Source organism: Plecotus auritus, assembly GCF_963455305.1.
Source record: "Plecotus auritus genome assembly, chromosome: 6".
Taxonomy (NCBI): domain Eukaryota; kingdom Metazoa; phylum Chordata; class Mammalia; order Chiroptera; family Vespertilionidae; genus Plecotus; species Plecotus auritus.
In genome coordinates, this window is record NC_137773.1 from 52583048 (window position 1) to 52604833 (window position 21786).

General features: G+C 47.4%; 1 protein-coding gene across 1 annotated transcript; it reads right to left on the bottom strand.

The window, feature by feature from the left end:
- Positions 1 to 454: 454 nt before the first annotated feature.
- Positions 455 to 6315, bottom strand: UCP1 (uncoupling protein 1; the record flags this gene model as incomplete). The annotated part of the gene is made up of 6 exons (XM_080673968.1): positions 455 to 569; positions 2756 to 2936; positions 4267 to 4368; positions 4474 to 4668; positions 5134 to 5332; positions 6190 to 6315. The coding sequence occupies 6 exons, from the start codon at positions 6313 to 6315 to the stop codon at positions 455 to 457; spliced, it is 918 nt and encodes a 305-aa protein (XP_080530094.1).
- Between the last annotated feature and the right edge of the window lie 15471 nt (positions 6316 to 21786).

Sequence of the window (21786 nt, forward strand, 5' to 3'; positions counted from 1 at the left end):
ACCTGCTCATTTTAAGTATTTATAAATATAAAGGACACTTCACTCAATGTTCCTTTTTCATCAGTTTGAGTTATAATTAAGACGTTCAAGTTTCTCATATTCAATCATAAACCACCTCCCCTCTACACACACACACACACACACACACACACACACACACACACACACACACAATGGTAAATCAAATGCAGTAACTTATCCAGACATTACATTTGCCAGAGTGAGTACTGAATGTCTTGCTTTCCCCTCCTTAAAACACAGAATAAAAGTCACAAGAAATAAAAGGTATTAGTTTTCCTTTCGGGGGGCGGGGAATAGTTGACAATTTTCTATTCTACCAGAATTCCTTTATCTTTTTCGGTTGAAATAAAGGGAATAGTTTTTTGTTTGTTTTTTTAATCATCCAGTTGGCAAAGGCTCGCACTGGTATGTCCCAGCCTTTTCCTGAAGACGCTCATGTGGCGCTGTCTGCGGGCTGCCCTGATTTCATCAACTCTCGTTTCAGCCGCTCAAAGCACACAAACATAATGACGTTCCAGGATGCCAGTCGCAAGAAGGAAGGTAGTAACCTGGAAAAGTGCACGGCACTGGTATATTAGTTTGCTTGACATTCTCAAAGCTATTATAACACAGGCAGCTTTTGCTTTTCATGTTGCCACTCTTAAATGAAGATGCTTAAAAGTACCTGTTCTTTATCTTTTGCCTAAAATAAAGTTTCATCTATTTTTTCACCTATACTGCTTCAAAACAGCTATACAAATACATTCCCACCAAACCAAAGCTTGTCTCCTCCTTTTTCATAGCCTTTACTTCTTTTCAGAGGGGAGAGGAAATTTTTGTTATTAGGGAACGATTAAAAGATGAAGTAAGAGGAGAAATCAAAGACCATTTTCCAGAGTTGAGAAATTAGTGCTGTGTAAATGTTGGCAATTCTTATCCTTAGAGAGACTGCCCCGTGTCTAGGTATATTTTTGGGGTTTGTTTTTCTTTTTTGGTTGTTTTTTAAGAATTCTGCCAAACTGTGCAGAACAAATCATTGATTTTGAATGCTGTTTGCAGCAATGAAATATTCCAAGAGAAGATGTCATCAGTTAAATCTGCCTTGAATAAATTTTTTAAAAAGTGATCTAGCCGCCCGGCCAGTGTGGCTTAGTGGTTGAGCATTGACCTATGAACCAGAAGGTCATGGGTTCGATTCCTGGTCAGGGCACATGCCCGGGTTGCAGGTTTCGATCCCAAGTAGGGGATGTGCAGGAGGCAGCCAATCAGTGATTCTCTTCATTGATTTTTCTCTCCCTTCCTCTCTGAAATCAATAAAAACAAACAAAACTAACCCAAACAAAGAGCTAGAATATTTTTTTTAAAAAAGGTGATCTGGCCTACAGATAATCATCCCCAAAGATTTTTGGAGGGGTCTTCTTAGCATATTTCTCCTGACTCTTGGATGTGTGTATAGTATGTGTTTTAATTAAGGTATAAAGTATGCCTAACTAATTTACCATATTAACCATTTTAAGTGTATAATTCAGTAGCATTAAATACATTCACTTTGTATGCAACCATCATCATTATCCATCTCCACAACCTTTTTATCAACCCAAACAGAAATTCTGTACCCATTGAAAAGTAGCTCATTGCCCTGGCCAGTGTGGCTCAGTTGGAGCATCATCCTGTGCACTAAAGGTTCACAAGTTCCACTCCAGGCCAGGGTACATACCTAGGCTGTGGGTTCAATCCCCAGCCAGGGAGCATGTGAGAGGAAACTGTTCTCAGGTGAGGACAAAAAAAAAAAATAGTTCCCCACTCTATCTCCCTCTCAGCTCCAGGTAACTATATTCCACTTTCTGTCTCTATAAATTTGACTACTGTAAGTACCTTAGATAAGTAGAATCATATAATATTTGTCTTTCTGTATCTAACTCATTTTATTTAGCATTACATTTTCAGGATTCATCCTTGTGACATGTAGTCCCCCAAAAGGTTTTAAATTTGAAAAAATTATTGTTTAATGGCTGATGTGAATAACTGGCATATCCATTTAAAGTTAATTTTATAATGTATTTCATTTGTATTAATGTACCATAAACAGATTATGGTGAAGTCAAACCTTTTGTATAGTGTGTATAGTGAATTTATGTTTATCTTACTAGGTTTGAGACATTGCCTTACAATATTTAAGGGTTATAGAATTTTGTTATTTTACCACTGGTATAATCCTTGTTGAATATATCCATAAATTAGTTGATAATATATTTTCTTAGGAAGGTCATTATAATATAATAAAATATTGCTTTATGGAAATGTGATCCACTGTACGTTTCTATGTGAGTGTTTCTGCATCACTTTTCTAGATCAATGACAGTGATTTTTCTCTAGTTTTGCTTTAATACAATCTGAACTACAGTCCATTAAATTTAAAAAAGCAAATTCTGTTTTCTCAAAGTCCTCTATTATGCTTTTCCTTTGCTTTGTAGTTCTTCCCAGAGAAGGCAAAATATTGTCTACATTTCTAATAGATTGGGACCAATTTCTTATGTCGAATAAGTCTCATATCAAGGTTGAGAAAATTAATTTTAATTTTCCTGCACAGTGGAATTATAGGTGAGAGAAATCTATGGCAAGGAAAAGGAAACACTAATTATACTGCATAGTATACAATGTCTGCTCAGCTACATCAATTGTTTAGCTGAGACAGTGTCCCAAAGTGTGTAGATAGCCTAAGCACATATCATAGATACGGAAGATCATAGCCTACCCTTTGAAAAAAGCTGACGGTCCTTCCTTAACGAACATTGTCATTGCACAATTGTGCGCACTCTTGTACTGTCCTGGTGTGGAATTTATAAATCTGGTTTTCACTACATCCATTGGCGAAGACATAAGCGTTGCGCAAAACCCAGCGATAACAGCCGACACAAAGTGGCAGGGTAGGTCATCTAAAATGGATCAATGGAACAGGTCAACATCAGACTTTAGGGAGGGGCTACTAGTATTTATATCACTGTAAATCTGGAAGTCAACATGGGATGCCTTATAAATAAATATAATAAAGGAGATTATACTTACAATGGAAAACAGTGGCAAATAGTACATGCATTAGCATAGTGGGTTGTGTTTTAGGAAAATATCCTGTCAGTTTTCTCTGTGCCTTTAGGGTCTGGCATGATGCCTGGTACACAGACATCAGATACTTGTTTATTAAAGTCATTGTCCAAGAAGAATCTCAATGTCTTGAGAACCTATTAGAATATTAACTTCAGAAACCTATTTGATGGCTCTACATTTGGATGAAACTGCTGATGAACTCATGTAACTAGCTCATTTGGATACAGTGCAGAATGAACTCACCGCCCAAGTCCTGCTATTCTATATAATAAATATGTAATATGCAAATTAACCCTCACACCCTCACAAGATGGTTGCCTACAACCAGGCCGGCAGGGGGTGCGTGAGGGGCGACCTGGCCGGCAGCGGCGGGGGGGCGGGGGGGTGTGGTGCTGTTGGGGGTGACCAGGCTGGCGGGGGGGGGGGGGCAGTAAGAGGCAACCAGGCCAGTGGGGGCAGCAGTTAGGGGCTACCAGGCTGGTGGTGGGGGGGGGGTGCTGTTGGGAGTGACCAGGCCAGCAGGGGGGCAGTTGGGGGCAACCAGGCTGGCGGGGTGGCAGATAGGGAGTCCCGGATTGGAGAGGGTGCAGGCTGGGCTGAGGGGGACCCCCCTCAGTGCATGAATTTTGTGCACCGGGCCTCTGGTATAAAGAATAAGATGCTGCCAAAACCGGTTTGGCTCAGTGGATAGAGCGTCGGCCTGCGGACTGAAGGGTCCCGGGTTTGATTCCGGTCAAGGGCATGTACCTTGGTTGCGGGCACATCCCCAGTGGGGAGTGTGCAGGAGGCAGCTGATCGATGTTTCTCTCTCATCGATGTTTCTAACTCTCTATCCCTCTCCCTTCCTCTCTGTAAAAAATCAATAAAATATATTTAAAAAAAAAAAAGAATAAGATGCTAACAAACGTCCCATTTGTATTAAATGAGAGTAATGCTGACATAAGAATATAGTTGCATTTTGTTTCCATTGCAAAATTTGTTGCAATGCAACTTCTAAAACTTAGGGTTTTAATCTTTTTCTGCTCCTCAAAAGTTATATTTATATGTTCAAAAGTACTTCAAACTATTACAATTAAGGGATTCAGTAGAATGTGGCAAGAGAAGCTCCAAGATGAAATTGTAAATATGCAGTCCTGTTTGTTACGTCACATGGGAAGTTACCTGCAAGGATTTCGTTTTTCACAAGGGTGTCCTTCATTAGGTCGTATGCTACTAGCTCTGTACAATTGATGGTGATGTTTCTTGCCAAATTAGGAGTAGTCCCTGAGGAGATAAAAAAGAAAATGTTTAATAGCTCCCTTATATGATAAGGTGCTAATTGGATATGTGTGTTTTAATGATTTTAAAATCTACCTCGGAATTAGTTACCTTTCCAAAGGCCAGAGAAGCCTTCCGTTGTTACTATAATTCTGTAAGCATTGTAAGTCCCAGTGTAGCGAGGTTTCGGACCATAGAGATGGCTCTGCGCCTGAAGTCTGACCTTTGCGACCTCTGTGGGTTGCCCAATGAACACGGACATTCCTCCAGTCGTCAGCCCAGCTAAGATCCTGCCTCCTAAACTAGCTGTTGAAATCCACAAGGAAAAAAAAAAAATCAAGCAAAATGAAAAAACCATCAAGACCCAGAATGCAACTACATGCTTTTTAATTTTAGTGGTTAGTGTTATTGTATCTTTATATCTTTTCTACTTCCCTAATACCTATGCATGTGTGGATCATGCACTAAATACATGCTAAATCATAGTGGGGTAAGAAGACTTCAAAGCTGAAATTTTTTTTTTTAAAAATGAGGATTTTCAAGGAAAACACAATGCCTATTTAAACAGTGGCTTAGTTATTTCCTATATTTAGGTCTTTTTTTTTTTTTTTTTTTTTCAGTCCTTCCTAACTGGGGGGAGGCACTGGTTCAGATACTGAGGTTTGCTTGCCAATTTTTTCTGAAGCCCCGCACCCTGTGGGAAACAGTTTTGAACAGAGTTGGGCACAGCGCATGTCTCTGGCTGTGGGCCCAGGAATGCTGGTCGCTTACTTTCTCTGCCCTCGGTGAAGTACTCCTGGGCGGTCTCATAGAGCCCGATCCTGAGAGAGGCAGAACTTATTTGTCTCTGGAGGCCAGCAGGCAGTCCGTTATAGAGCTTCAGTGGCCCTTCCGTTTTTGCCAGAGTGATGATTGTTCTCAGGACGCCTTTATACTTAGGGGCACCGGAGTTCGGGCATTCACCTTGAATCTGGGAATGAGAAAGGTATAGGTCAAAGGGAAGGGAAGTTGACTAAGGGATCCTTCCTGGTGAGAAAATGGCAAAGGCTGGTATCAGGCTGTCCTCTGTGGAGAGACCTCAAGCCAAGATTTCTCCAGTGTTCCTATTTGAAATTCCTCTTCCCTTCCCAGCAACATCTCCCCTATCTTTCCCTTTATCTACCTGTCTTTCTATTTATCTGTTTATCTATCTAACAGCTATCACTACATACATATGGAGCATGACCAGCTACAATGTACTTTTGAACATTCACCGCCCCCCATCCCCACCCCCCATGAACTCTCCAGAAGGCAGGATGGGAAGATGCCCTGCTGAATCAAAAATGGAAGAAGAGCCCTGCCATTGTGGCTCAGTGTTGAGCGTCCACCTATGAACCAGGAGGTCACGGTTGGATTCCTAGTCAGGGCACATGCCCGGCTTGCAGGCTGGATTCCCAGTGTGGGGCGTGCAGAAGGCAGCTGATCAATGATTCTCCCTCATCACTGATGTCTATCTCTCTCTCCCTCTCCCTTCCTCTCTGAAATGTATAAAGGAATGGAAGAAGAAAGAGCTTGGCTTATCTACTCCAGAAGGCTAATATGCTTCGCTCTGAGAACACGTAGTGCCCCCCTAACATTTGGGGTTAGATAGTAATCATTCTCCGTGGCCCTTGCGATTTTGCAGTTAATCTTGGAAAAGTTCCGGTTTCCCACCCTAATGCACCCAGTCCCGAGGCAAACTGGTGTTGAAGGTGGCCACCTGCTCTACCTACCTTTGCTCAGGCAAATCAACGCTGGAATCAGATCTCTCTGCTCTGAGATGCACTCCCTCCCCATCCTGCTCCCTACCTGTTGTCGGACTTTGGCCGTGTCCAGCGGGAAGGTGATCACATCCGCCACACAGGCCGCCAATCCGGCTGAGAAGATCTTGATCCCCATGGTGGGATGCACCTCCGCGGCTGTTGCGCCCTCCATCCTCGCTCAGATTGCGGAGCGAGGCGCTGGCGCCGAGGAGAAGGGCTGCAGTCCCGAAGGTGGAAGTTCAGTTCTCTCTGGCCCTTTACTGCCGTCAGCTCGGGCAGCAACCCCGCTCTCTCACCCTGGGGAGGTGGGCGGCTGGCAGCCTGGTGGTCCGCGGCGGGCACAGGGGGGAGGAGGAGCGCAGGAGTGGGGCCGAGTCGGGCAGTGCCTCCCTCCCCACCTTCTCCCCAGGAACACCCACTGCGCCCTGGCTGGCAGCGCGTCGCGCCCTGCCCTCGGTGGGGGACTTATGTAGTCCACAGCTCCGGGCTGACCCACGCCAGATCTCGAAAGACCCGGGCTTGGGACCTGCGGGGCGGGCCCTGGGGCGCTGAGTCCCTCCCACCCACATGCACCGTCGGCGTCTGGGGAGCCTCCCTTCACCCGGAGAGCGCTCAAAGCCCACCTGGTCGTCTGCGCCCTGAGCGCGGCTCTTGAGTAAGGCGCACCCTTAGCTGGCACCCTCCGTGGCTTCTGTTACCCTTTGACTGCGCCCCGGGGCTGGGCGGGGAGCAGCTGTCCCCCCACCCCCGAAATAAGCGCAATCTCAGTGATTCTGGTACAAGGTCCCGAGGATCTGGGGCTGTCCGAGGCAAGAGGGGGGTCCCCAGGACCTTTGCAGGCACCATCTAGGCTTCCCTTTTAACGCATCCTCCTTTCTCCTCTCTAATCACCAAATCCAGACCTGGAAAAATCCCAGGCAGAAACCAAGAACACCGAACTTTTCAAATAAATTTTTGTTTGAGCATTTTTTTTTTTTGTAGGAGGATGTCCAATGAGATAATAGACATATAGAAAGCAACTGGTAAACTGCTAAAGTGCTACATGAAGTGAGGTGTCACTTGCTCCTTTTCATTTCTTAGAAGGGTGAGTGGAAAGGTCAACGCAGGCCACTTGGCTCCAGGTGCAGCTCTGCTGCCTGGTCACCCCCCTGTGATCCCGGGACAGTCACCTGCACTCCTAGGATGTGGTTCCAGAGCCACCCCAGGTGAGAAGTCCTGCTGCTAACTTACCTGGAGTGACAAGTTAAACATTGTAACTGTGTTTGTCATGGGGGGAGGAGCTTTACCTACTTCTGTCCTTGTGCACAGATCTATTTGAGCTGCACTTATCCTTCTGGTCCCGGAGCAGGAGCAGGAGGAGCATAAGATGCTGCCCCAGAGAGTAACCCCGGTCCTCTCTAAGAGCAGGTTGTGTCCTGTGCCGGGAGCCAGTCCTCAGGGGCTTCCACGGGATGTCAGGCTGGAGGGACTGAGGAGGAGGAGACTGGAGTTTCTCCTCCGCAAACACCTGTTGAAATAAAGAGCCCTGGAGGCAAGCAAGTGGAATATTTGGGTTTGGACTACAAAAAAGAAGGCTCAGCACATTTTGAAGGAGAAGCAGGGTAAATTAAAAGTTGTTTTATTGCCGGGCCAGCATGGCTCAGTGGTTGAGCATCAACCTATGGACCAAGAGGCACGCGATTCCCAGTTCTAGCATGGGGCGTGCAGGAGGCAGCCGACCAATGATTCTCTCTCCCTCTCCCTTCCTGTTTTGTTTCCATAGGCACATGTTTGCATGTTTTAAAAAGGCTGAGTATGACAAATTAGAGGAGAGGGTGAAATGGAAGCTATTAGAAGGGGAGGGAATATGAACAATACATCTGTTAGAAAGTAGGAAATGTTGTAGTCCAAAGCTGGTAAGGACAAATCAGGAGAGGGGACGCATATATTTGAGACTGTGAGGAAGAGAGCCAGCAAGAGCCGCTGGGTTATTAACAGGTGTGGTCGGTTAGAGACTTCTCCAAGAGACAGTGTAGGTCGGTGGTGACTGAGCACCTGAGAGGCTGGGCACAAGGCCCATTCTCAGGGTCCAAGAAGAAGCAGAAGTCAGAAGCCTCATGAGAGTTCTCAGGATTTAAGACTCTGAAAATGGTTCTGATTTTAAGGAGTCTGCCAGCTCTGGGAGAGGCACTGGGAAGTAGGCAAAAGTTTGCCTCAGGTTAGAGAGAACAGTAGGGGAGAGGGTGGCGTCCTTAAAGGGTCAGAATTCTGCTCTTCTGGCACAAAGAAGGGAGGAGGTAAAGATAGGTCAGTGTGGGAAAGGGTAGCGGGCCTTTCATGACGTAGCTAAGGAAGGGCAGCAAGTTCCCAATGCACTAAATTCCTATTTTCCTCTTTTAAAATTGAGAACATTTACAACTGTCCTTGCTCCAACTGTGATTGATCAGGAATGATGAACAAATGTCTTCACAGTAAATAAAAAAGATAACAATGCTGTACATTTGAATCATGCTCTATATGCTCCCATAATTCTCTCAGCCAGCAGTAGGAAATATCAAGTTGTAATTTATGTACAAACTAGTGGCCCAGTGCATGAAATTCGTGTGGTGGGGGGGGGGGGGGAGGGTGTCCCTCAGCCCGGCCTGCACCCTCTCCAATCTGGGACCCCTCGAAGGATGTCCTACTGCCGGTTTACAGGGATTGGGCCTAAACTGGCAATTGGACATCCCTCTCCCAATCCGGGACTGCTGGCTCCTAACCGCTCACCTGCCTGCCTGCCTGCCTGCCTGATTGCCCCTAACCACTCTGCCTGCCGGCCTGCTCGCCCCAATTGCCCCCCCACCAGCCTGATCACCCCCAACTACCCCCCATACCAGTGTGCTTGCCCCCAACTGCCCCCCCCCCCGCTGGCCTGCTCACCCCCAACTGCCCCCCTGCTGGCCTGCTCACTCCAAACTGCCCCCTCCTGATGTCCTGATCACCTCCAACTGACCCCCACTGATGTCCTGCTTGCCCCCAACTGGCCCCGCTGCTGGTCTGCTTACCCCCAACAGCCCTGCCCCCCACCAGCCTGGTCACTCACAACTGCCCTCCCCTCTTGGCCTCTAACCACCTCTACCTCAGCCCTACCACCATGGTTTTGTCCAGAAGAACGTCTGGAAGGTCTCCTGGAAGGTCTCCCAGTCTAATTAGCATATTACCCTTTTATTATTAGAGTTAGAGGCCTGGAGCACGGGTGGGGGCTGGCTGGTTTGCTCTGAAGGGTGTCCCGGATCAGGGTGGGGGTTCCCTTGGGGCGTGGGGTGGCCTGGGTAAGGGGCCTGTGGTGGTTTGCAGGCCGGCCACGTCCCCATGGGGTGAGGGTCCCCACTGGGGGTGGGGGTGTGGCCAGCCCGGGTGAGGGGCTGAGGGCTGTTTTCAAGCTGGCCACACCCCCTTCAGGGTGGGCGTCCCCGCTGGGGTGCCTGGCCAGCCTGGGTGAGGGGCTGAGGGCTGTTTGCAGGCTGGCCAAGCCCCCCAGCGGGGACCCTCACCCCATGGGGGTGTGGCCAGCCTGGGTGAGGGACTGATGGCTGTTTGCAGGCTGGCCATGCCTCTCGGCAACTCAAGCTCCCACCTCCTCCTGTTTTTCTTTTTCTTTTTTTTTTCAGCGCCTCCTTGAGCAGAGGCCATGGCCAGCTGGAAGCAGGTATCTAGGATTTATTTATCTTCTATAATTGAAACTTTGTAGCCTTGAGTGGAGGCCAGGCCTGGCCAGGGCGGGCAGGAAGCTTGGCTTCCTGCATTGCCGGGGGCAACCCAAGCCTCCTGCTCACTCCAGCTCTGTGGCTGCCGCCATATTTGCTGGGTTAATTTGTATACTTGCTCCTGATTGGCTGGTGGGCATGGCTAGTGGGTGTAGCGGAGGTACAGTCAATTTGTATGTTTCTCTTTTATTAGTGTAGATGGCAGAAAAGACAATTTATAAAAGGAGAAATACAAATTCTACAAGTAGGGGGGGTATATTTTATATCAATAATAAAGAAATGTACCTCTTTTACCTTATAAATCAATCCCTTGTCCCTACCAAAATTATAATTATTAAAACATTTGCATATACATTTTAAATTAAATACTATAAATATAAGTAAATAATGAACGTTAGAATTATAGGTTATAAATATTAAAACAATTATAATACTAATGCTGTATAAGAATGGCATTTTACATTTACATGATTCTTTGAGAAAACAATTTGGCACTGAGCCAAGAAAATTGTCCATAACCTTTGATCCAATAATTCCATATCTGAATCTCTACTCTAAAATAATTAGCCAGAATATGAAAAAGTCATATATAGGATAATTCTTATTACAGCTTAATATTTAAAACAGCAAATAGTGGGAATGGCAACCTCAGTTGGGATCTAGATGGGAACTAGATGTGTTTGTCTGAAAGCTGTGCAACTGAGTGGTGTGCAGGTGCCTACATATATGAATTGTTATGTAAGTGGGCAGGGAGGCTGCCCTCGGGAACAGGGAGACAGTGGGGAGAGGACAGAATGGGGTTTTCTTGGCCCAGCCCAGCCAATAGAATAAGACAGAACTGATGCCCAAAGAGAAAGACTAGCAAGTTCTATGTTAAGGAGAAAGCATTCGTTTCTATTCTGATTAAGGGGCTATATAGTGTAGTGATTAGGGTACTAGCTGTGTGAGTATGAACAAATTAACTTTTCTGAACCTCAAATTCTTCACTTTCCCAATGAATATTCTACATCTTTAGATTATTCTTAATAATAGCTCACTCTTGTGCTTAGCACTGATGAATGTAACCCTCATAACCCTATGAAAGATTTATCCACTGCATGCATTTAATACTTACACCGTGTTTAACAAGTGCTAGACTCTGCTCTAAGCACTTGACAAAATTTAATGCATTTCATCCTGATTGCAGCCCCCTGAGGTTTGTACTCTTGTTATCTCACGTCACAGATGAGGAAACTTTTGAGGCCCAGAGGAGTTAAGTAACTTCTTCTGAGTCCCATAACCACTGAATGGTGCTCTTAGGACCTGTCTGACCCCACACTCTCAATCACCACAGGGCACCCAAACTTCCTTCCCCAGAGATTTATGACATGATACTTCCCAGTGCTTTGAAGGTGTACAATGGCTAGATATGCTCATATATTTTTTCTATAAGTCACATCAAAAGTTATCAAAAAATCACATGAAATGTATATCCTTTACTTGGTTTATATACATTACTAGGGGACCTACAAAGAGAAGATTAAACATTACTCCATGTTTACTTTAAAAAGTACTTTATTTCATTTCATCCTCAGTAGAACCCGGTGGCAGAGGTGAGGAAGGTAATATAGGAGATCTAGGGAAATGAGATTGAGAGGTATGAAGGCCCAATGGGGACCAGCAAATGAAGAGGAAGAGATGGCTTAGCAGGGCATCCCTGTCCTCAGACACTCGAAGTCAGAGCCAGTGCACAGGCTAGATTCATTCTGTCCAATTAAGGAAAAGAACTAGTGCTGAGAGGGGCAATGTGTAAGCTGACAGATTTTAGATAAGGGTTAGAAATGTTCTACTGATCACTGTGATCTGGGATGAAATGTGATGCTATTTGGGTAATGAGTTCTCTATCTCTTTAGATACTACATTTCAGGTATTTTGGTGTAATATTAATTCAGAGCAGCAGATTTCATGTCACAAGGACCTGGGTTTGAATGTGTCATTTGCCACCTATGTGACTTAAGGCAACGTATTTAATCTCTTTATATTTTTTTCCTGTCTGTAAAATGGAGACATAATCAGAATTATAGTGCTGTTGTCAGGATCTAAATAAATACCACTAGTAAATATCTTAGCACAATAACTACAGCATGGCATGTAGAAAGGGCATAAGAAGTGATTATTGCAATTGCATGTTTTATTAATGACATTTGAATGACCACACTGCAGGTTGTTGTAGGGAACCAAAGCATTGACCTTTATAAAGGTTTTACTGAAAGATGTGCGGGGTCCCTTACACTCTGAGATCCTGAGCCCCTGACTTAGTGGCCCACCCTGGGACACAGTTATCACATAGGAGAAGCAGGACTGGATCCCAGGTCTCTTTATTTGGAGCAGCCAGGAGGGCACAGGGGTGAAATGGAGACATTCCAGCTGAGAAAAAGCCTCGAGGCTCCTGGTTCTTGGGCGCTGCTGGGGCCTCCATTTGGATGAAGATATAGTTGCCGGGTCAGAGGTCATAGCGCAAGTCCAGGACCCTCTCCTTCCATCATCCCTCCTCTTCCCAATCTCCCAGACAAGTGGAAATTTCAGAGTTGTGCGTCGTGCCTGGCAGAGAGGCTTTGGCTAAAGGTCCAGGATTGCAGCGTAAGTGTGAATGTGACCCAGACACCGGGGGAAGGAGCAAAGACTAACTGAGGTCACCTTGGAGCAGTCTTGTCTGCGATCATTGCTTCAAACACTGTTGGCCTATGTCCAACAGGACGTGGAAGTTGGCCGCTCCAGAAGGCCTTCTCGGAGTGCGCTGGCTGCGAGCAGCCCCGCAGCAGCCCCTGTGGGATGAACTGTTGGTCCTGGGTCTGGGAAAGATGAAGCCCTGACATTAACAATAAGATGGATTCACGCCTATGTGGGACATTAAACTGAAAGCAACAAATGAACAAACAAGACAAACAAAAATGGAAAGGAGAGGGAAGAAAAACATGGGCTCTGTGAACGCCTTTAAAAAAAATTTTTTTTATTGATTTCGAAGAGGAAGGGAGAGGGAGAGAAAAATAGAAACATTAATGATGAGAGAGAATCATTGATGGGCTGCTTCTTGCACGCCCCCTATTGGGGATTGAGCCTGCAACCCAGGGACCCTTCAGTCAGCAGGCCGACGCTCTATCCACTGAGCCAAACCAGCTAGGGCTATGCACTCTTTATAATGTGCAAATATATCTGTGTGCTTAAAATTCCATAGAAGCTCTCTCTTTTGCATTTTACTTGTGTGGTTAATATGATTGTTGCAAACACATACGTGACAGATTTTAAAATGCCTGAGTCTCACACAAGAGATTAAGCTTTCTCTCCATTATTTTCCTATGACCTGCAGGATGACCTGTTGCTCACTCTCCCGGAGGGTTTGCCCAGCTGAATTTCACAATGAAGCAGCTCTCGGGAGTCTGGTTTGCTTCAAGTTGCCCTGTGGCGCTGTGCTCTGCTCCAGGTTCCTGGGCCTTTTCTTGACCTTGTGTGGTGTACCCTCTTTGGATAGATCCTTGGCTAAACTTTCTTGTTCAGTATTTCTTGGTAGGGTATGAAGGGGAATTTGTGGTGGAGCTGTCCTAATATTCTTGGAGTAATGGTTGATTCAATGAATGCCTATTCCACATGCCTTTATTGAGCACCCACTGCATACACTGTGTGAAAGTCTGAGGAGAAGGACACATGAAGAGATTGTGATACAATATGCTAAAGGCAGTGTTAGAGATGTACCCAGGTGATTGGGGAGCAGGGGAGAAGGCCACCTCACTCTGACTGGGCATTTGGGAGTTCCTGGAAAAGGTGCACACAGATCCAAGTCTTGAAGAGTGAGTAGGAGTTACCCAGGCAAGGGACGGGGGCAGGGAAGTGACAAAGATAATTCTGTTTTAAATGGATTTATGCAGCTCTGGGAAGGAAATCTCGAGGGCAATGAGGGGGAATCTGTTCCATGGCTCTCCCCTGGTTTCTGGTGGTTTTGGGTAATCATTGGAGTTAGAGCATCACCCTGATGATCTCTGCCTTTTTTCACAGGGTGAGCGTGTGTGTGTGTGTGTGTGTGTGTGTGTGTGTGTGTGTGTATGTGTGTGCGCGCCTGCACGTGTGCGCGCATCAATGTGCCCCTTTTTATAAAGGACACCAGTCATTGGATTAGGGCCCACGCTAATGATCTTATTTTTTAAAAATGTATTTTATTGATTTTTTACAGAGAGGAAGGGAGAGGGAGAGAGAGTTAGAAATATCAATCAGCTGCCTCCTGCACAACCCTACTGGGGATGTGCCCGCAACCAAGGTACATGCCCTTGACCGGAATCGAACCTGGGACCCTTGAGTCCACAGGCCAAGACTCTATCCACTGAGCCAAACCGGTTAGGGCTATCTCATTTTTTTCATCCAACAAAAATTAAACATATTTGAGGTGTATAACATGATGATTTGATATTCACATACACAGTGAAATGATTATAATACAGTCAAGCCAATTGACATGTTCATCTTTTCACATAGTTTTTTTGTTGTTGTTGTTTTTGATTTAGAGCACCCGAAATCTAATCTCTTAGCAAATTTCCTATATTCAACACAGTATTATAAACTATAATCATCATTGGTACTAACTGAGCAATTTTTACTGTCACTTAAAGACAAAGGGGTTCTTTTTACTGTAAATAGTGAGAAGCAGCAGAGAAGTTTAAATTTCCACAGTAATGTGATTCTGATGTTTCCTGGGGTGAGGTGGCCTGTGGGCAGAGAGGGAGTATAAGGGACACCAGCCCCCATCATCCAGCTTGTCCAGCTCATACTAAGACCAAGCGGGACATAGACACCCTGAGGGAAGACTGCCTGAGGCCAGGCTCCCCGCCAGGGCAATGGAGAAAAGCATGGTGAAATGCTAGCAATTCTCAAAAACAAAACTTGAATGCTAATATTTGTGCCTAACAAAGGTTTTGAGGAATTCTAGCATCCAAAGCTCCGTTTCTTTAGAGGTCTGGAGATGAGATATGTTTGAAACTGAAAAGTTGCCAGATTCACTTTTATTCCATCAAATTGAAAGCAACACTCCGAGGCACAGTTTCCTCCTCTGCAAGATTGGGGCATTTGGACTGAGATCTTTGCGATTCTTTTCTGTAGTAAAATCTTATTCCGTAAATATGGGTTTTGCCAAACTGTGTGGGTAGAACGTTTGGCTGCTGTTACAACCAGAGTTTAGCGCTCTCGCTGTAGCTAATTGGGCTGAAGTCAGCCAGCTTGGAATTAGGAAGTTCATTGGTGTCCACCAATACTCCTCGAGTGCCTGAGGCTCATACAGGCAAAATGACATGATTGCAGCTTTTAAAAGAGCAACTGAGGTTGCTCCATGGCAGAGAAAAGAAAAAGTGTGCCATAGGATAAAATGACCTTGGAGCGGTCATTCTTTCTGAGGTTGAAGGGCGACCTGACTTAGGTCATACTTTTAGACATCCTGCAGAGGGAGCAGAGGAAACTGGCCTCCGTGGGAGGTGCCAGATGTGTGTTAGCCATGGAAGATGGTGCTCTGAGCCCCATGAGACTGGCTGGTGGAAATGTGTTATTGGCAGGGCTGGGGAGGGAAATGTTGCCACCTTAAGGTCACGGACGCAGGGGAAATTACATTTTTTTTAAAAAATATATTTTATTGATATTTCACAGAGAGGAAGGGAGAGGGATAGAGAGCTAGAAACATCGATGAGAGAGAAACATCGATCAGCTGCCTCCTGCACACCTACCACTGGGGATGTGCCCGCAACTAAGGTACATGCCCTTGACCAGAATCGAACCCGGAACCTTTCAGTCCGCAGGCCGACGCTCTATCCACTGAGCCAAACCGGTTTCGGCAGGGGGAAATTACATTTTAAGCAGAAAGAAATCCTGGGGAAATACACTGAGTGGCCAGATTATTATGATCTCTGAATGCATAATAATCTGGCCACTCAGTGTGTGTGTGTGTGTGTGTGTGTGTGTGTGTGTGTGTGTGTGTGTATATATATATATATATATATATATATATATATATATATATGTATGTATTAGAGGCCCAGGCCTGGTGCACAAAATTCGTGCGGGGTGGGGGTGGTGGTGCCCCTCAGCCCAGCCTGCATCTTCTCCAATCTGGGACCCCTCAAGGGATGTCCAACTGCCCGTTTAGGCCCGATCCTACCAGGTCAGGCCTAAACGGGCAGTCAGACATCCCTCTCACAATCCGGGACTGCTGGCTCCCAACTGCTCGCCTGCCTTCCTGATTGCCCCTAACCGCTTCTGCCTGCCAGCCTGATCACCCCCTAACCACTCCCCTGCCAGCCTGATTGATGCCTAACTGCTCCCCTGACAGCCTGTTTTCCCCTAACTGCCCTCCCCTGCAGGCCTGGTCACCCCTAACTGCCCTCCTCTGCAGGCCTGGTCCCCCCCAACTGCTCTCCCCTGCAGGCCTGGGTCCCCACCAACTGCCCTCCCCTGCAGGCCTGGTCCCCCCCAACTGCTCTCCCCTGCAGGCCTGGGTCCCTCCCAACTGCCTTTCCCTGCAGGCCTGGTTGCCCCCAACTTCCCTCCTCTGCCGGCTTGGTCACCCCTAACTGCCTTCCCCTGCAGGCTTCATCGCCATCAACTGCCCTCCCTTGCAGGCCTGGTCCTGCCCAACTTCCCTCCCCTGCTGGCCATCTTGTGGTGGCCATCTTGTGTCCACTGGGGGCAGGATCTTTGACCACATGGGGGCAGCCATCTTGTGTGTTGGAGTGATGGTCAATTTGCATATTACTCTTTTATTAGATAGGATAGAGGCCTGGTGCACAGGTGGGGGCCAGCAGGTTTGCCCTGAAGGGTGTTCCGGATCAGGGTGGGGGTTCCCTTGGGGTGTGGGGCGGCCTGGGCGAGGAGCCTGTGGTGGTTTGCAGGCTGGCCATGCCCCCTGGTGAACCTAGCAGAGGCCCTGGTATCTGGGATTTATTTATCTTCTACAATTGAAACTTTGTAGCCTGGAGTGGAGCCAAGCCTCCTGCTGGCTCTGTGGCCACAGCCATTTCTGTTGGGATTTATGTATCTTCTATAATTGAAACTCTGTAGCCTTAAGTGGAGGCCTGGGCTGGCCAGGATGTGCAGAAAGCTTGGCTTCCTCCATCACCATGGGGAACCCTAGCCTCCTGCTCTTTCCAGCTCCATGGCTGCCGCCATTTCTGTTTGGATTTATGTATCTTCTATCATTGAAACTTTGTAGCCTTGAGTGGAGGCCTAGGCCGGCAAGGGCAGGTGGAAAGCTTGGCTTCCTCCATTGCCGGGAAAACCCATGCCTCCCTCCTGCTCTCTGTGGCTGTAGCCATCTTGGTTGGGTTTATTTGCATATTTGCTCCTGATTGGCTTGTGGGTGTGGCTTGTGGGCGTGGCTTGTAGGTGTAGCGGAGTGATGGTTAATTTGCATATTACTCTTTTATTAGATAGTATTAGAGGCCCGGTGCATGAATTCGTGCATGGGTGGGGTCCAGCCAGCCTGGCCAGGGGGAGGGGACATGGGCACTTGGCCGGCCTGCCTGCTGGTCCAACTCCTGGTCAAGGGGACAATTTGCATATTAGCCTTTTATTATATAGGATATACACTGAGTGGCCAGATTATTATGTGTTCAGAGATCATAAAAATCTGGCCACTCAGTGTATTTGATGTTAGATAATGTTTGCATCATGAAGGACATCATCTCTCTTCCATTTAATCTTTTCTTCCTTGATCCTTGGCTTTTGGTGTTTGCAATAGAATCAAGTGCAGTTTCTGCTGAGTGCTGCCTGAGCAGAGATTCTGTTAAGCTCTACATTTCAGTTACCCTTGAATTCAAAGCTCTGCCCCCTTTCTGCTCTAGTTGTCTGGAGCATTATGGAGGAATTGATCTTTTTAGTTTTGAATGAAGAAACAAAACTTTACCCAGAATCTATTGAATGTCACAGGGAAGGGTCTTTAGCTCAACATCACCCCCTAGTGGGACACAATAGATTAGCTATTAATTCAGATGCAACTTAAGGTCTAACTAGAGGCTTTGTAGCAGGTCTGCTCTGTGGCAACTACAAATGGCTATTAAGAACCACTTAACCATTTACCTTCCATTTGAAAAGTCACTAATCTTCAGTGAGGGAGGAGCAACTTATTATGCTTTATTATGATCTCTGAACGCATAATAACCTCCTCATCCTCTTTCATTTTATTCTCTCATTGTCATAGTGAATGGCATTGAAGAAGTAGGAAAACAAACAAAAAACAGAAGCCCTATCTACCTAAAAAGATCTCATGAAAATTGAACACTATTGTAAAACACAAGACACCAAAAGTTAGAAGACAAATCCAAAAGAAATCTAAAGGACCAGGAAACACTTCAAAAATTATTCACCCTCCCTGCTATGAGAAAAGTCCCAGGGAAAACAAATAATGTCTTTCATTGATCAGATTAGTTAACAATAAAGAGTGCTGACTTCACATGTCAGGGAAGGTGTGTGAGAAGAGATCACTGGTGTTGATGGGAGTGTGGCCAGCAGCCCAGATGTGACTGAAGAAGGCAGATTGTCCGTCTGGCGTGGCTCAGTGGTTGAGTGTCGACGTATGAACCAGGAGGTCAAGGGCACATGCCCGGGTTGCGGGCTTGATCCCCAGTGGGGGCTGTGCAGGAGGCAGCCCATCAGTGATTCTCTTTCATCATTGATGTTTCTATCTCTCTCTCCCTTTCTGAAATCAATAAAAATATATTTAAAAAAAATAAAAAGACCAAGCAGCTTTAGGTTTAGGCAAGCTGTAGTCAGCGACTAGGCCCAGGCCTGCCTGAGACAGGGAGGCTGCTACATCTCCAGTGACAGCAAAGGGAGGAGAAACCTAGCCTGCTCCCTACTTGCTGTGACTAGATTGGACTGTGGGAGCTGCCATCAGCCAGCTGCCAGGGTTCCCCGCCTATGTACCCAGATGGGGCGAGGGCATCCTTGGGACACAAGCCTTCTCACTGCCTGTGGCTGCCTTGCGGCACTTCCTGTGGCATATTGCCCTCCTGCCCAGACAAGACCAGAGTCATACTGGATGGGAGGGTGTGGTGGATCTGCAGTTTCTCTGGCACACTATGTTCCTGGTGCACTCACTGTTCCTGGTGCACTCACTGTTCCTGCACACTCACTGTTCCTGGTGCACTCACTGTTCCTGGTGCACTCACTGTTCCTGCCACACTCACTGTTCCTGGCGCACACTGTTCCTGCACACTCACTGTTCCTGCATACTCACTGTTCCTGCACACTCACTGTTCCTGCACACTCACTGTTCCTGCACACTCACTGTTCCTGGCACACTCACTGTTCCTGGTGCACTCACTGTTCCTGCATACTCACTGTTCCTGGTGCACTCACTGTTCCTGCACACTCACTGTTCCTGGTGCACTCATTGTTCCTGGTGCACTCACTGTTCCTGCACACTCACTGTTCCTGGTGCACTCACTGTTCCTGCACACTCACGGTTCCTGGCACACACACTGTTCCTGCTGCACTCACTGTTCCTGCTGCACTCAGTTCCTGCACACTCACTGTTCCTGCTGCACTCACTGTTCCTGGCGTACACTGTTCATGCATACTCACTGTTCCTGCATACTCACTGTTCCTGCACACTCACTGTTCCTGGTGCACTCACTGTTCCTGCTTCACTCAGTTCCTGCACACTCACTGTTCCTGCTGTACTCACTGTTCCTGGCGTACACTGTTCCTGCATACTCACTGTTCCTGCACACTCACTGTTCCTGCAGCACTCACTGTTCCTACATACTCACTGTTCCTGCTGCACTCACTGTTCCTGCACACTCACTGTTCCTGGTGCACTCACTGTTCCTACACACTCACTGTTCCTGCATACTCACTGTTCCTGCACACTTACTGTTTCTGGCGCACTCACTGTTCCTGCTGCACTCACTGTTCCTGCCGCACTCACTGTTCCTGCCGCACTCACTGTTCCTGCTGCACTCACTGTTCCTGCCGCACTCACTGTTCCTGCTGCACTCACTGTTCCTGCTGCACTCACTGTTCCTGGCGCACACTGTTCATGCATACTCACTGTTCCTGCACACTCACTGTTCCTGGCGCACACACTGTTCCTGGCACACTCACTGTTCCTGCACACTCACTGTTCCTGGCGCACACACTGTTCCTACACACTCACTGTTCCTGCCGCACTCACTGTTCCTGGCGCACACACTGTTCCTACACACTCACTGTTCCTGCATACTCACTGTTCCTGGCGCACACACTGTTCCTGCTGCACTCACTGTTCCTGCCGCACTCACTGTTCCTGCCGCACTCACTGTTCCTGGCGCACACACTGTTCCTGGCACACACACTGTTCCTGGCACACTCACTGTTCCTGCACACTCACTGTTCCTGCCGCACTCACTGTTCCTGCCGCACTCACTGTTCCTGCACACTCACTGTTCCTGCCGCACTCACTATTCCTGCCGCACTCACTGTTCCTGCACACTCACTGTTCCTGGCACACTCACTGTTCCTGGCACACTCACTGTTCCTGGTGCACTCACTGTTCCTGCATACTCTCTGTTCCTGCACACTCACTGTTCCTACACACTCTCTGTTCCTACATACTCACTGTTCCTGCTGCACTCACTGTTCCTGCCGCACTCACTGTTCCTGCCGCACTCACTGTTCCTACATACTCACTGTTCCTGCTGCACTCACTGTTCCTGCTGCACTCACTGTTCCTACATACTCACTGTTCCTGCTGCACTCACTGTTCCTGCTGCACTCACTGTTCCTGCCGCACTCACTGTTCCTGCACACTCACTGTTCCTACATACTCACTGTTCCTGCTGCACTCACTGTTCCTGGCGCACTCACTGTTCCTGCACACTCACTGTTCCTGGTGCACTCACTGTTCCTGCATACTCTCTGTTCCTGGTGCACTCACTGTTCCTGCATACTCTCTGTTCCTGCACACTCACTGTTCCTACACACTCTCTGTTCCTACATACTCACTGTTCCTGCTGCACTCACTGTTCCTGCCGCACTCACTGTTCCTGGTGCACTCACTGTTCCTACACACTCACTGTTCCTGGCACACTCACTGTTCCTGCCGCACTCACTGTTCCTGCACACTCACTGTTCCTGGCGCACACACTGTTCCTGGCACACTCACTGTTCCTGCACACTCACTGTTCCTGGCGCACACACTGTTCCTACACACTCACTGTTCCTGCCGCACTCACTGTTCCTGGCGCACACACTGTTCCTACACACTCACTGTTCCTGCATACTCACTGTTCCTGGCGCACACACTGTTCCTGCTGCACTCACTGTTCCTGCCGCACTCACTGTTCCTGCCGCACTCACTGTTCCTGGCGCACACACTGTTCCTGGCACACACACTGTTCCTGGCACACTCACTGTTCCTGCACACTCACTGTTCCTGCCGCACTCACTGTTCCTGCCGCACTCACTGTTCCTGCCGCACTCACTGTTCCTGCACACTCACTGTTCCTGGCGCACACTGTTCCTGCATACTCACTGTTCCTGCACACTCACTGTTCCTGGCACACTCACTGTTCCTGGCACACTCACTGTTCCTGGTGCACTCACTGTTCCTGCATACTCTCTGTTCCTGCACACTCACTGTTCCTACACACTCTCTGTTCCTACATACTCACTGTTCCTGCTGCACTCACTGTTCCTGCCGCACTCACTGTTCCTGCCGCACTCACTGTTCCTACATACTCACTGTTCCTGCTGCACTCACTGTTCCTGCTGCACTCACTGTTCCTACATACTCACTGTTCCTGCTGCACTCACTGTTCCTGCTGCACTCACTGTTCCTGCCGCACTCACTGTTCCTGCACACTCACTGTTCCTGGCGCACTCACTGTTCCTGCACACTCACTGTTCCTACATACTCACTGTTCCTGCTG